Genomic DNA, 17,012 nt, shown 5'->3' on the forward strand with positions numbered 1-17,012 from the left:
TGAAAACATAAATTGATATAAATTAGACGTAAATATTTAAGGGAAAGTAGAAATGGTTCATAGATGAACAAAAGCAAGGAGACCACAAGAATTCAATGCATTGCTAACAGCCTCCCCCTTCCACAGAAGTGGGCTAGAATGAGGGGCTGATGCATCCGGTGTAGGGTGGAGTGCTGACGGTGAGGGCGGCTAGACAGGATGTCTCGGTGGAAGGCCAGCAAAAAATAGGAGGCCCGTCCTTGCCAATTCACAAAGATGTTACACACTAAGAGATTGGGAAGCATTTCCTGGGATAATCAATCTAAAAGCAATCAGGTGCTCTTACCACACACAGGAGGTGACCATGTGAGGAAATGGATATGTTAATTTGCTTGACCATAAATCATTTCACTATGTACATGTGTATCAAAACATTATGAAGTACACCTTAAATATCTACAATTAAAAAGAAAACAAAAGCAGTGTTTAGCATGATGCTGGGATTGTGTGGGGGTGTGGAGGGGAGAAGCAATCAAGAGTTGGCTACCGCTGTCTGTATCAAAATACAAAACGTTACCTTCTCTTTAATAACCCAAGCCACACTGAACATGTAAAACAAAACAAAGCAACATAAAACCAAAACTCTGGTGATTACTGACTGTGTGCCTGATATGTGCTAATCACTGTGCTGGATTGTTGGGGCTGCATAATTCATACCCTTCTATCTTGTTACCTCATATTGACTGAGCTTCTATGTTACTAGTTAATTACAGTGTCTTTGGCAGTGATGTTCATAGTCTGGTGCAAAGCAAAGATCTTGTTATAAGAGTGAACTTTAGATTTCATTTCAGAAGCTTTCAAATAAGTGTCATTGAGTACACTTATCAATGTAACAGGAATCATATTGGATGTGAGTCTGGAGCCCTACTTGGTGTTTCTATAATAGCCTAGAACTCAATACATTGTTGTGCAATTACCAGTTTACATGACTGTCTTCCTCCCGAGTCTGGATTTTCTGGGCAAGGAAAAGTGCCTTTGAATTCTCAATGCCTAGCACTGTGTCTGGCATACAATAGGTGCCCAGTTGAAGAAATACATTAAAGTTGTAACTCAAAAGAAATCTCAAATGCTTTGGTGAGGCTATCTCATGTCAACAAACTTTTTTTTTTTTTTTTTTTTTTTGAGATAGAGATGAAGTCTCACTCTGTTGCCCAGGCTGAAGTTCAATCATAGCTCATTCACTGTATCCTCCACCTCCTGGGCTCAAGCAATCCTCCAGTCTCAGCCTCCTGAGTAGCTGGTACTACAGGTATGCACCACTATGCCTTGCCCACAATCATTTTTTAAAAGTCTTATGCAAGGCTCATTACCAACAAGGACCAAGTCAGATTTTGAGGGTGGAGATCTTGGGTTTTCTTTTTGATACTAGTGCCTAACAACTTGCCTGGCACATAGCAGGCCTAAGATAAAGATTTGCAGGCATGAATGGAAAGTTACAGTTCCTCTCCATAAATAAAGGCACTCACACTCATTAAGAGAAGACTGTATTCCTGGTCCTAAACCTTATCTACTTGCCACCAGCCAGTCATTTAAAATGGGTGACCTGGGTCACAAGAGGAAGTAATTCAGCACCAGTGTGTTACAGCCATTAGATTCAAAGACTAAAATGACAGGGCTCTTTGTGGTAGATCGCTGCACTGACTTTGCAAACAGTAGATTACTTGCTCAACTGATGCACCCATCCAATAGCAGTCCTAAACATGATTATCTGCAACGTGGAGAATGAAGAGCCTGTGATGCAGCTGAAAAAGAGTAGTATACAAGAAAAAGCACCCTAAGGCAAAATTGTGGCACTTTCCCCATTTGCCTCCAACCTTCTTTCCGCAGTCTTGCTCCTCCTTGGAGTACATCCTGCCCTTCACCCTCAGTCTTAGATACTGACTCTTCTTACATGGCCTCCACTTGGAAGAAAAGTGGGTGCTATAAGAGCAAATATGACAAGATTCTAGCATTGTGCTGTCTGTGTGTGGCTACTTGCATTTATATTTAAAGCAATTAAAATTAAATAGAATTCTTATGCCTGTAATCCCAGCACTTTGGGAGGCCGAGGCAGGTGGATCACGAGGTCAGGAGACCGAGACCATCCTGGCTAACACGGTGAAATCCCGTCTCTACTAAAATTACAAAAAATTAGCCAGGTGTGGTGGCATGCACCTGTAATCCCAGCTACTTGGGAGGCTGAGGCAGGAGAATTGCTTGAACCCGGGAGGCAGGGGTTTCAGTGAGCCAAGATCGCACCACTGCACTCCAGCCTGGGCAACAGAGCAAGACTCCATCTCAAAAAAAGAATAAATAAATAAATCGAATTTTAAAACCTGATTCCCAAGTCTCACTAGCTATATTTCAAGTGTTCAGTACCCACATGTGGCTAGTGACTGGTGCTAGTGTATTAAAGCAGCTCTAGAACATTCCCATCATTGTAGAATCCAGCACCTCAGTGAGCATCCCTGTAATATTCTACCCAGTTGAGTAGTACACTTGTTGAAATGTGCAAATGAATAAATGGATTTAATTTAATATGGTAGAATCGACAATAGTAAGAGAGAGCCAAGAAATTTTCAGAATCCCAACCTTTGTGATTGGCTTTATAAACCCATACTTTAAAACACTGAATTGGAAAAGACTACTCACCTTTTTTCACAAGATTTTGTGGGAGGATTAAATAAACATTTTGTTGATTTACAAAGAGTTGGTTATATTCTAAGGAAAGTTAATTCCATGAGTTTGTGCCAATATATTTTATTCAAAAGAATTGTCCTTAGAATCTGGATTAACATTTTATGTCCAGTATTCTAACAAAACAGTTACATGCAAATACATGTCTTTAAGTTTCAAAAGCAATTGCAACAAAAACAAAAATTGCCAAGTGGGACCTAATTAAACTAAAGAGCTTCTACACAGCAAAAGAAACTATCAAGAAAGTAAACACACAGCCTACAAAATGGGAGAAAATATTTGCAAACTATGCCCCTGACAAAGGTCTAATATCCAGAATCTATAAGGAACTTAACAAGCAAAAACCAAATGACCCTATTAAAAAGTAGGCAAAATGCATGAACAGACACTTCTCAAAAGAAGACATACAAGTGGCCAAAAAGCATATCAAAAAGAGCTCTACATCACTAATCATCAGATAAATGCCAATCAAAACCACGATGAGATATCATCTCACACCAGTCAGAATGGCTATTATTAAAAAGTCAAAAAATAAGAGATGTTGGAGAAAAAGGAGCACTTATGCACTGTTGGTGGAAATGTAAGTTAGGTCAGTCACTGTGAAAAGAAATTTGGAGTTTTCTCAAAGAACTAAAAATAGAACTATCATGTGACCCAGCAATCTCATTATTAGGTATATACCCAAAGGAATATAAATTGTTCTACCAGAAAGCCACATGCACTCATATGTTCATCACAGCACTACTCACAATAGCAAACATGTGGAATCAACATAGGTGCCCATCAAAGGTGGATTAGATAAAGAAAATGTGGTATGGATATACCACGGAATACTATGCAGCCATAAAAAAGAACGAAATCATGTACTTTGCAGCAACATGGACGCAGCTCGAGGCTATTATCCTAAGTGAATCAATGCAGAAACAGAAAACCAAATACCACAAGTTCCCACTTACAAGTGAGAGCTAAGCATGGGGTACATATGGATATAAAGATGAAAATAATAGACACTAAGCACTACTAAAGGGGGAGGTAAGGAGTAGGCAAGAGTTGAAAACCTACCTATTGGGTACTATGTTCACTACCTGGGTGACAGGATCATTCATACCCCAAACCTCAGCATCATGCAACATATCCATGTAACAAATCTGCACATGTACCCCTGAATCTAAAATAAAAGTTGGCTTTTTTTTTTTTTAATGCATGCCTTAGCCACAAGTTTCTTGGACCTTCTTCTAAAGGTTTTTATATAAGGAAAGTACTCACCCTTTTTCCTCCAGAAAGGCTCTTTATAATAAACTATACACTTGATGACTGAACCCAAAGGCACACGAGTGATCATCTGGTTTCTCATCATTGGCAGAGGGGGATTGAAGTGAATCTTCATGCCCAGAGTAGGAGGAATAGCACTAATCACATATTTAGCCTGAAAGAAAAGCAGCACGGTTAAACGTTGTTGCCCTGTTGCTTTTGTTTTTTCCCAATGATTCCCTCTCATTCTACCGTTGTCCCTTTTCAGTCTCTTAAAGAAGTGACAAGGATTTTGTTGAAACCTAAAGTAGCCTTTATTGTTCCTTAGTTCAAAACCGCCAGTGACTTTCCATTGCACTTAGAGTCAAAGCCAAGTTTCTCACCATCATCGCCAAGGCCACACGTGAAATGGGCCCATTAAATCACTGATCTCACCTCCTGTTACTTTTGCCCTCACTCCTCTTAGTTCTGCCATTTTTCTTTTTCTTTTCTTTCTTTTTCTTTTTTTTTTTTTTTTTTTTGAGACCGAGTCTCACTCTGTCACCAGACTGGAGTGCAGTGGCGTGATCTTGGCTCACTGAAACCTCCGCGACCCAGGTTCAAGCGATTCTCCTGTCTCAGCCTCGGGAGTAGCGGGGACTACAGGTGTGGGCCACCACGCCCAGCTAATTTTTGTATTTTTAGTAAAGACAGGGTTTCACCATGTTGGCCAGGATGGTCTCGATCTCTTGACCTTGTGATCTTCCCACCTTGGCCTCCCAAAGTGCTGGGATTAGAGGCGTGAGCCACTGCGCCCGCCCTGCCTGCCGCTTTGATCACCTTGCTGTTCCTTGGTCACACCAGGCTTGCTCCCACTTCAGGGCCTTGGCACTGGCTGTTCCATCTTCTTCTCTCAGGGAGCCACATGGCTCAATCCCTCGTCCCCTCCAATTCTCTATCAGATATCACCTTCTCAGTGAGGCCTTCCCTGAGGACCTTATTTAAACTTGCATAACCAATTCTCCCATACCACTTTCTGGTATGGCCTCTCCCCACCTCACTGCTTGATTTTTTCCACACTAATTATCACTCTCTGACATACTTTATATTTTAACTATATGTTTCTTTATGGTCTTTCTCCTTCACTAGAAGGAGAATTGTATGTGGGCAGAGAATTGTATCTGTTTTGTTCACGACTGTGTTCCTAACTCCTAGAATAATGTCAGATGCATAGGAGGTGCTTGATATTTACCAAATAATATTTTCTGTGTTTTTCTAATTACATAAAAGCAAAATACAGAGGGTTGATAATACCGTTATATGTTTTTATAAATCCTCCCCCACCCCAAATAGTCTGGTTCTCTTTTCCTTTTTTTCAGTTAGAGGTAGCTTTTTCACTTTTGGCAAAAAGACTGTCTATAAAGTGTACGATATTGTTGACTTCAACTTTGATTATCTATGAGACTGTGGCCTCTTCCCACTTGTTTAAGTGTCTTGGTAACTCTGAGTGGAAAAATGTCAAACCAAAGTGCTTTTTTCCATTCTCTCACTCAACAACGATCACCACAGAAGACTTCTGTGACCAAATGTGGAGTGGGTTTTCCCCACATATGAAGCAAGCAAGCAATTCTATAGCAGACACCAGCCATGTGTCCTCTGAATTCAATTCAATTCTGACAGTATCTACCTGGAGATAGCTTCTGATCCTACAGGTTGAGGGCTCAGTCTCCAAGACTGTCCCCCACCTTCAGATGTCAGTCACAAGTCCAGCTTCCAGAACTTCTGACCAATCTGCTTCCAGTTGACGTTCCTACAACCCCTTTGAGTTTGATTAATTTGCTACAGTGGCTCACAGAACTCAGGGAAACATGTTTACTGTTTTATTTAAAGGATATTACAAAGGGTACAGAGGACGAGGTGCATAGGGCAAGGGATGTGAGAAGGGGCATGGAGCTTTCATGCCCTCCCCAGGCATGCCATTCTCAAGGAACCTCCAGTTGTGCAGATATCCAGAAGCTCCCAGAACTCGGTCCTTTTGAGTTTTTATGGAGGCTTCATTATGTAGGCACAATTGATTAAATCATTGGCCACTGGTGATCAATTCAACCTTCAGCCCCTTGCCTCATCCCCTCCCTGGAGGCTGGGGGTGGGGCTGAAAATCTCAACCCTCTAATCCTTCCATGGTCTTTCCTGTGACCAACCCCATCCTGAAGCTACCTAAGGGCTGCCAGCCATCAATCATTGGCATCAAAGAACATCACTCTGGAGATTCTAAGAGTTTTTAAAGTTGTATGCCAGGAAACTGGGATGAAGATCAAATATATATTTCATGATATCACAGTTACCTCATACATCTCATGGTTTAGGGTCTGCACAAGGACATTTTCTCTTGTCTGGTCAATGTAGATCACAGGCCTCTCCAGCTTCACTCGGTCTCCAAGGAGGTCCATTATCCGCTCGCTCACTTGACCAGATCCGCCCACAAATTTCCTCTCCTGGAAAGAGAAAAGGAGGTGAAAGAGAAATGCAGAGATGGGCATAAGTTGCTAAATTGCTAGTTGTCTTCACATATCTCTACTCTGAGATGTCTAACATTCATTTTGAGGCTGTGAATAGTGGCTTTCACCATGGTTTTCTAACTAGGAATTGCTGTCTTTAGACAAAATTACAGGATTTCTAAGTTACTTTACAAGCTATGCTCTTGTAGACTCCCAGGCTCCAACCTTAGCTGCACATCTTCAGAATGACCCCTATGTCCCACCTTTCTGGTCACCACCCCTGCTGTCTGTCCTATCTGCAGTCTTTTGTTGGGAGCTGGACCTGGTGAAGCTGTACCTAAAGCTCTTCCCTAGCTTGCCTGAGCAGACCTAAGCCTGATTTCCCTTGCTCTGTGGCTCAAGCACAGAACTTCCCTGCCTCCCACCATGTCCCTTTCCCCCAGACCAGCCTACTCTCTGTTGCAGGCTGCCCATCTTATCCTGGGTCAGATGCCTGCTGCCTCTGTAGCCACCGAAGTCATTTCACCTCACTGTACTCACCTGCCCTGAGTCTTGCTAAAACTTCCAAATATTCTACCTGGCTATGCACACAGTTGACCTGACTGCCTATTCCTTAATTTTCAGTTAAGGTTAGAGAAGGAGAAGGAGAGAGAGAAAGAGAAAAGGAGGAGGAGAAAGAGGAGGAGGAGGAGGAGAAGAGAGAGAAAGAAGAGGAGGAGGGAGAGAGAGAAGAACAGAACATGACAACCAAGCAGATTATCTAAGAACTCCAATCTGTTCCTACTGTGTCTAGCACAGTGCCTTATACAGTGCTGGGGCTCAAGAAATGGGCATTGAATGAACGAATAGATCAATGAATTCCATGCATAGTATGTGTTTTAAATTGAAAATGCATTTCTGACTTTCCTTTATAAACTTTCCAAGAAGTGCTCAAGATAAGCTTACTTCAGATGGTCTCCTACAAACTTACCAAATAATAATTGAGTGTATGGAAAATGGCAACAGTGCATAAAGAGAGACAAGTCTAGTTTTAAAATTACATTGGAAACTGGGTTCTCACAGTGGGTACCTGACAACAGACTGTGCCTTACAAGAAACACTTTGAGCTGCCATGGTAATGCTGTAAAAGCCACAAGCCTGCTTCCCACTTCAGCAGTTCATGATTGAAGGATGATGCTGATCTTTCATTTCAGTAGCAGTGTTTTTCCATTGGGACGGTGGGGGAGTGGATGGATACCTGTCCTCCATTCGTTGTCGAGATGATTCTGGTTGTGCCTCCACACTGCTTCACATACCACAGGAACCAGAGAGCAGAGACCTCATGGGTCTCTGCAGTGACACACAGGTTCACAAAGAGAGTGCCAAGCTGCTTTGCAGATCTGCACAGGAAGAAACAAGAGCAAAATTGGCAAATGCAGGAGAGCAGCTTCTTAATTCTCTAAAAATTATTTGAGTAATACATTTTCTTGGTTAAGTTTAGCACAATGTGGTAAGGTCAAAAAATTGTCACTAGAATCTAATATTACAAAACATGACATCAGAGGCTTTTGAAATATCATATTATTTTCCCTGTAAACAAAACACCTTACTCAGAATCAGCTTGTATTCCAGATTCTGTGCTTTCATGATTTCTCCCTACATTCCTGCTGCTCTTCCAGTGATCCCCATCTCAGTAAAAAGCACCACCATTTACTCAATGGCAAAAGCCAACACTCTAGAAATCAAACATTATTCCTCTCTTTCCATCGATCTTCCCCCATCCAATTCATTGGGAAGTCCCATTATCTCTCACCACATCACTCCACCTTCACCACAAATTTAGCATCCATCTCTTTCCAGGAGTACTGCAATTACTTCCTCCAGACTGGCCTCTCTGCCTCCATTCATCCTCACCTGGTATCTGTTCACCACACTCAAAACCGGAGGCTTTTCCCTCCCTCCCTACCATGGTGCTCTCTCTGAAGTGTAAATCAAATCATGTCATTTTCTTGCTTAAAAAAATCTCCATTGTTATCCTATTAAAACCAGAATAAGGATTCAGATCTTACACCATGGCTTCCAGAGCCCTATGTGATCTAGCCCATGCCTACCTTTTCTGCCTCATCTTGTACCCTCTTCTTTTTACTCTAATGTTTCCTTAGGAAGACATATTCTCAATTGTCTATGAAAATGACCACTGGTTTCCATATTCCCAGCACCCTGACATTCTCTATCATTTTGCTACTGTATAGTATCTTTATAACTCTTTTCACTTTCTGAAATGGTCTTGATTATTGGTTTATTCTTTTTAATTGCTGTCTCCCCCCACTAGAATATCAACCTATGAGAACAAAGATCTTATGTTTGTCACTCACCATAGTGGCCCGTTAACAAATGCCTGGAACACTGTAAGCACTCAATAATTACTTGTTGCATGATTGAACAAATGAATGATTGATGAGAAATATCAGTTAAACAGTATTTTTTAAACATCCATAACGTGCAAAGGATATGCTAGATGCTGTACCAAACACAAAATTAGTCACAGTTATCTATTCAGTTATGTTACTGCCTAACAGAAGACAAGCTCAAATAATGGATGAGGGGACAAGCAATTCATAGAGCATAAATGAGTAAGCTTTTGCTTGACATTGGCAGGTAAATGGTGAGAGGTTATCACCTATCAGGAAGCACATCAGAAAGCAAATAATCTCATCCAATTTCAAGGACTCCATTATATCTAGCACATCCTAAAATTCATCAGTAGTAATGTGCACTCTGGGATATCTTTAATAAGGTCCAATCCCCCTTTTGACTTTGACATGAAGTTTGCATATTGTTAATCTTGTTATTTCTGAGGCAGAATTTTCCATCTGGTAATGTTGACAATGGGTGAAATAAATGATACTGTCTTCCATTTATTGAGCTCTTTCCATACTCCATTGTCTTTAAAATCACTATCTTGTTAAATTGTTGCAACAACCATATCAAATATCTATTATTTTTCCAAGTTCACATGCTAGAAAACGGAGTCTCGGACAGTTTAGGAGTACATAATGGCACAACTTCAAACCAGATCATACTTGACTCAAAACTCATGCTTTTGATACCCCAAAATGTTTTCTAATTAGTCAGCTGACAGCCTTGGAAGTACAAATACTCACCAAGGGGCATCTCTCTACTTTACTGTATCTTGACCCTAGAAGTTTGTAGAATCATGCCTAACACACATATCAGTTATTGACATTATTTGCAGCCGTAACAACCTGACAGCCCATCTATGACAGTCCCCATCATTATAGCCTGTGAAATGGTGTCATATATACATTAAAGTGACTTACAGTTAGTTTTGTAAGATTTCTCAGGATAATTGAAGGGATGGAAATTGTTAACTCATGACTTCCTTGCGGAGGCAATTTGTAATATCTAACTAAAACAAATATCCAGAAGTCAATTTAAAATAAAAGTAGTATTTTATTTGCTGCTTCCTAAAATCCAATTTCTTTTGTTCCTATTTTTTAAGTGGATTGAGGGGCATACAGTAAAGGGGGTAATAAATAACTGAAACTTAACATTGGCCCAGCTGGAGAGCCAATATTTAACAAAAATATTGCTGGAATTCTAGTTGTTATTGTTGCCAATTTGGTGGGAAAGAAATAATTTTGGTTTGAACTAAAGGGAGATCTAAAAGTAATTCTGAAGGGCCAGTCTCTTCCTAATCCTTTATTTGAATTTACTCTAGGAGCTTCAGTAAGAAAAGAAATAAGAACAATATTTGAAGGATGGAAGGTCAAGGAAGTTAGTGCAATAATATTTCTGAATTTTTTGCCCTGTTGACTTTTTAAAAGATAAATGTTATAATATTTTTCTACATGAAAAATACATACACATTATATAAAATTTGGAAAATTTTTAAGATAAAAAGATGAGAGAATGAGTATCTTCCATATTTCTGCCCCTGCAGAAGATAATTACTAGTCTCATTTTGATGCATTTTTTTCTAAGTATAGGTCTTCTAAAAAATGTTTTTACATAGCTGTGATCACATTGAAAATACAGTTCATGTTTGTGAAGTGCACTTTGTAAACGACAATACCTGAAAGAATAATCAACATTAGTCTTGGAATGTATGATTGTGCTTTGGTCTGAATAATAATAGACTGGATATTCTGGGGCTTACTTCATTTAAATCCAGGAAATAATACTGTGTGTATCTTGCTTGGGAAGAGTTAGAAAATTGTCTTGTGTTCTTATACTCCTAGTATCTCAGAATGCTTTATTTTGTCAAATGACAACTTAGAATATTCACTAAGTGGAGGACTAGGCCAAGGGCTATGATAGAAAATGTCAAGTTCCTGTGATCCCAAAGACATATGATTGATTTTATCACCAAGAAACTTAAAAGTTCTCTAAGGAGAAAAGACCTAACTGAATTTATTAAAAGCTTTTCATAACAGGAGTTATAAAAAAATTCAGATAATTATATACTTATTATATTTTGAAAATCTAAAGTATATAATTTAAACCTAAATACTACAATTTTATTACAATTAAAATAAATTATATTGCACACTACATTCTCATAGAAGTGTTAGATAGCATTAGATAAATGTTTAAAAGAATATAATTAATAACAGGCATTCATTTCATGACATAAAAGGATTTTACTCTTCCAAAATTGGTTGCTTTTAAAGGTTGAAGACATAGGAGAGGCACAAAGATGTTTATTATAGAGTATTGTATAATAATAATAATAACAAAAAACAGAAAGTACCCAATGTGTTGAACAGGATGTTAATGGACAAATACATTACGTATTCATTTTCCATGGAATATTCTGGTACCATGAAATATGATGTTTAAAGAATAATTTTTAATGATGTAAAGTTTTTAAGCATTTTAAAAATAAATGCTTGCATAGTAATATTAAACGTTAAAAATATTTCAATGGATGTCCGCTGCTTTTGCAGTGCATATATAAATAGTTGCTTTTAGAAATGAGATCATATACCATACCACAACAGCCTGCTTTTCTATGTGCTTAATATTACTATTTTTTCCAGTCATTAAATATTCCTCTACAACACGATTTTTTAAAACCCTCGAGTATTGAATTTTTTAGATGTTCCATACTTGATTCTGCCGATTTATTATTGGGATTTCCGATCCTCTCTTTTAAAAATAATGCTTTGGATCTGCCTCTTTCACTCTTTCTCCCTCTCTCCTTCTCTCCCTGTATGCCTCTCTCTTCTTTTGTCTCACATTCTTAAAGCTAAATTATTAGAAGCTGAATTTTTATATCAAGAATTATATGAATTTTATGTATTTTGATTATTTCCATTTTTTAGATTCAGATATTCTAAAAGCTTGTTTTTACTTTTAGTTGGCAGTGAATGATGCCTAAAAATGAAGACATTAACCCCACAGCCAAACATATTCTCAACTAACGCTCTTCAGCAAGGCAGGGCAGTCTCCTTGAATTTGGCTTCCATTTTTCTTGTTTTGTTTACCACAAATTTACCATGTGCTTGAATTGGAACCCTCATAATCCTTTCCATTTTCCCTGCTGTCCAATAGCAGTGCGGCCTCTCCACGTGGTCTGTCTATACAAGCCTTCACAATTTCTCTACGATTCCCAGTTCTGCCAACAAGAATTTAATGCTTATCTCATGGGTACTTGTTTTTTCACTAAAGGGGAACAGCCAGTCCAGTCACACATGTTTCCCCTGTAGTTGTGAACTATCTACAAAGGCTTTAGAGGTTCCTCTTTAAGTCCTTGAAGAGTTGCACTACATCACACAAGGTATGGCAAATGCACACGCTAACCATCTCCACATTTGACCACCAGTGAAGAATACAAAAATTGTCCTATATCAACAACTTCATAAATGAGAGCTTTAAGCTGATGGTCTTTAAGCTGTTTTATATAAAGAAACTAGTACCTTCTGGTCTGTTCTGAGGACTTCACAGGGTAATACTACCTTTGTGATACAAAACTATTCCAAAGAAGTAAGTTGTATGTACAGATATCTTCAGGGTAGGAGCCAATTCCAATGGTTTTCAGCATTCTACTTGGCTGGTGGTGTGGTTTTAGACACAAAGCAGCTACTTGTTCCATACTTGTTGAATGGTATTGCTAAATGAACCTGAAAGGTGGTCACAATAAATGCCTGTGCCTAATGGCAAGACTTACTCAGTCCAGCAGACCTTGTCCAGCAGCTCCTTCATTGTCATGTTGTCCCACTCTTCTGCAAGGGGAGCCTTCCATGGGGCATCACTGGGAATCTACATTCAGATGAGGATTCGAAGGAGAAAGACAAATGCAATTTTCTATTTTATTTTATTTATTTTTGTAATTTTCCATTTTAAATAACTATTCAAATAGTATTAAAAACTCTACCTTAAAGAGGAAAAATGTTAAGTTTTCCAAATTCATCCAATGTTGCTTTTACTGCATAATTAATGCTGTCTATGTAGCTTTCCTATTATAAATCGGTACCACTCAAGCCATATTTAATTTGTGATAAAACTTCCTGCACAATAAATAGAGGCATGTTGTAACTGGGCTATTTCTAGATATGGATTCCTAAGTTACTAACTTCTAGAGAACATTCATAAATTTAACTCTTTAACAAGGATCACAGAGCTGCAGCAAATCATATCTATGGAGCTTTCAGTTAAGCTTTATGTGTGTTCAGGAACAGAAAACCAAACACCACATGTTCTCACTCATAAGTGGGAGTTGAACAATGAGAACATATGGACACAGGGAGGGGAACATCACACACTAGGGCCTGTTGAGGAGTGGGGGGCAAGGGGAGGGAAAGCATTAGCACAAATACCTAATGCATGTGGAGCTTAAAACCTAGATGACGGGTTGATAGGTGCAGCAAACCACCATGGCACATGTATACCTATGTAACAAACCTGCACGTTCTGCACATGTATCCTGGAACTTAAAGTAAAAGAAAAAAAATGCTTTATGAGTGATTACTTATGACTTGTTTGGGCATGGTGGTGAATCAAAGACCCAGAAGTCTAATTTTGCTATGTACCGAAGATTTCCAAAATTTGAAACATCTTTCCAAGAAGGCTGAGTGGCACCCAATCTCCTGCCCACTCATCATTAGTATACAAATATCAATCTGTTTGACATCTTATTATTGCAGAGGTTAGAAACAAGTTCATTCATTCATTTCACAAATCTTTACTGCTACTGTGTGCTCACAATGTGCTAGGTGTTGGAGATATATTGTACTTTCTTTCTTTGAAGGACTAAACGTATTACAAAACAAAAAATACAAATATAGTCAAAGAAGCTTTACCTCTCGCCCCATATCATCCATTGTCCTCCAAAAGTTGTTATGATCTAAGTAGGTAATTGGATTCCACACAGGTGGGAACGGCCCCCTGAAGGGGTATGATTTGCCCTGTGAGATATAAGATATTTTAAAAAGGAAATATTTGCTACAATGTAAAAGTAGATAATCTGCCAAATTGGTAAATGTCTGCAAGCAAAATCATGTGAGTTATCAATATGTGATACACACTCAACTTTTTAGCTCCTTGTGTCCTCAGAACCCCACTTAACGTTTTAGCATAGAGATTTCCAGCAAAATTCTGTGTTAATTAAGTTCACTGCCACACCAAGAATGGTAAAGAGGTTTCTCTCTGAAATTGGAGCCCTTAGCATATAAAATTTAAATACCAGTACATAAGTGGAGTTAACCTAAGGAAATCTTGTTTGCCAATGGTACTTGCAAATATCTCAGAGTCAGGAGCCTCTGTGTGCCTGGAGAGTCAGAAAATTATAACTATAAGCATTATATAACTTAGAAGGGGATGAAAAATCAATCACGAGAATGCAACCATCTGTTAGAAGAACCACAAAACAGGGCCCAGAAAGCTTTCCCAAGGACTCAGATGTGCTAGGTAAACACAGGAGTTCCCAGAGACCAGCAAAGTCAAAGCAGAAAGATTAGACAACTTCAAGCTTCTCTTCCAGACATGTTTACACCACCTGGTTCTTCCCACAGGGATACCTCGACACAGAAGTAAAGGGAACACATCATTCCAAGGATTAAAAATAAATAATCTCTAGGAGGATTAACCTGCTGATGGCACTTAAGAGACATACACAAAAATCACTTTGGGTCAATCTGAAAACCCAAGTCAGAAGCCAGGCTGTGCATTCTGACAGCATCTTTCAATCGAATCAGAATAACTTAAAGTTGTCAGTCAACAAAAACTTCCGCAAAACTCTGAGTCATTCAACAAAGACGCATCTTCTGTTGATGTTGTAGGCAGAGAAACTAGAATTGTGTAATAAGAGATTTCATATTTGTTCTTGTATTAATTCTGTGGCCATGTTGGTCTTCTCTCTCCAATAAGGCCATAAGATTCTCAGGGAAGGGTTGAGATACAGCTTTTTGTTTCTTCTCAGCCAGGATTCCTTAGAGAAACAGAACCAACAGGAGATAGATAGATAGATAGATAGATAGATAGATAGATACATACATACATACATACATAGGTAGAAACTACATAGACATATACACATAGATAGATGATATAGATACAGATATAGATAGAGAGAGAGACAGAAACAGAGAAAGAAACAGAGACAGAGAGAAGGATTCAGATTTATTTTAAGGAATTAGCTTATGTTGTTTGAGAGGGATGGCAGGTCCAAAATCTGTAGGGTAGGTCACGGACCCAGGGAAGAGTTGCAGTTTGACTTCAAAGGCAGTCTGCTGGCAGAATTCCCTCCTTTCCTGGGAGACATCAATCTTTTTCTCTTAAGGACTTCAACTGATTGGAGAAGGTCCATTCACATTATGGAAGGTAATCTGCTTTGCTCCAAGTCTACTGATTTAAATGTTAACCTTATCTTAAAAATAGCTTGACAGAAACATTAGAATAATGTTTGTCCAAATATCTAGACAAGTTGACATAAAAAATTAACTGCCACCCTTCTTAATTAACACTATTGAGGTGTACTTTACATACAATGTACTCATTTTATTTCAGTTTAGTTTCCATATTTTTTTTTTTTTTTTTGAGACGGAGTCTCGCTCTGTCGCCCAGGCTGGAGTGCAGTGGCGCGATCTCGGCTCACTGCAAGCTCCGCCTCCCGGGTTCACGCCATTCTCCTGCCTCAGCCTCCCGAGTAGCTGGGACTACAGGCGCCCACAACCGCGCCCGGCTAATTTTTTTTTGTATTTTTAGTAGAGACGGGGTTTCACCGTGGTCTCGATCTCCTGACCTTGTGATCCGCCCGCCTCGGCCTCCCAAAGTGCTGGGATTACAGGCGTGAGCCACCGTGCCCGGCCTAGTTTCCATATTTTTTATAGTTAAAAGTTATTTTAAAATTTTAACCTGCCATTAAAACTGTATATATTTATAATATACAACATAATATTTTGAAATATGTATACCCTGTGGAATGGTTAAACTGAGCTAATTCCATATGCATTACCTTACATACCTATCATTTTGGGAGGTGAGAACACATAAAATCTATTCTCTTAGCAATTTTCAAGACTACAATACATTGTTTTTAACTAAAGTTACTATGTTGTACAATAGATCTCTTGAACTTATTTCTCCTATCTAACTAAAATTTTGTATCCTTTGACCAATATCTCCTCAACAATGTACCCACATTAAATAATTTAACATGCAATTTGGGGAGTTATGACACATGTATACACCTATGTAACTACCACTCCAATCAAGATATAAAACATTCCTATCACTCCAGAAAGTTCCCTCTTTCCCCTTCCTAGACAATCCCTGTCCCCTTTCTGGCCCTGGGCAATCACTGTTCAGTTTTCTGTCACTATAGATTGTTTTTGCCTGTTTTCACATTTTTTAATGGACTCATACAAGATGTACACCTTTGTATCTGGCGTCTTTTGCTCAGCATGATATTTCTGAGGTTTGTCCAAGTTTCCGTTTGTTCCTCTTTATTGCTAAGTAGTAGTCCATTGTATGGATGTACCATGGTTTGTTTCACCTGTTGATAACTATTTCTAGTTTTGATCTGCTGTGAATAAAACTGCTATAAACATTCTTGTACAGGTCTTTTTGTGTACATATATTTTTTCTTCTCTTGGGTAAATGCCCAGTAGGGGAATGGCTGAGTCACATGGTGGGTGTATGTTTAACTTTTTAAGTTTAATAGTGTTCCAAAGTTGTTGCACTGCTTTACATTACCAACAGCAATGCATGAAAGTTCTAGTTGATCAGCATACTGACACTTGCTGACTTTTCTTTTATGCTTTATGTTTTAAATATAGTTTCTATTTGTTTTACACATTTTTACAAAGTAATTTGTTTTACAAGTTTTTACAAAATAACTTTGTTTTACAAAGTAATATTTGTTTTACAAAAAAAGTTGCAAAGACAGTACAGAAAGTTCCCATATACCTTTCACCTAGTTTTCTCTAATGTTAGCATCTTACATTACATGGTACATTGACCAAGACCAGGAGATCGACACTGGTAGATCACTATATACTAAACTTCAGATTTTATTTGGATTTCACCCATTTATCCACTAAACATTCTTTTTCTGTTGCAGGATCC

The 17,012-nt window shown here is 38.7% G+C and overlaps 1 protein-coding gene across 4 annotated transcripts in view; it reads right to left on the reverse strand.

Moving 5' to 3' along the window:
- Positions 1 to 17,012, reverse strand: part of MAOB (monoamine oxidase B) — a 124,468-nt gene that overhangs the window by 23,785 nt on the left and 83,671 nt on the right. For all 4 annotated transcript variants that reach the window (XM_015127230.3, XM_015127231.3, XM_077988213.1 and 1 more), the window contains 5 exons: positions 13,748 to 13,852; positions 12,616 to 12,707; positions 7,681 to 7,822; positions 6,291 to 6,440; positions 3,982 to 4,141 (listed from right to left, as the gene is read on the reverse strand). In XM_015127230.3, the coding sequence (XP_014982716.1) occupies positions 3,982 to 4,141; positions 6,291 to 6,440; positions 7,681 to 7,822; positions 12,616 to 12,707; positions 13,748 to 13,852 (649 nt within the window). The remainder of the gene's footprint in view (positions 1 to 3,981; positions 4,142 to 6,290; positions 6,441 to 7,680; positions 7,823 to 12,615; positions 12,708 to 13,747; positions 13,853 to 17,012) is intronic.

Source organism: Macaca mulatta, chromosome X (genome assembly GCF_049350105.2).
Source record: "Macaca mulatta isolate MMU2019108-1 chromosome X, T2T-MMU8v2.0, whole genome shotgun sequence".
Taxonomy (NCBI): Eukaryota; Metazoa; Chordata; class Mammalia; order Primates; family Cercopithecidae; genus Macaca; species Macaca mulatta.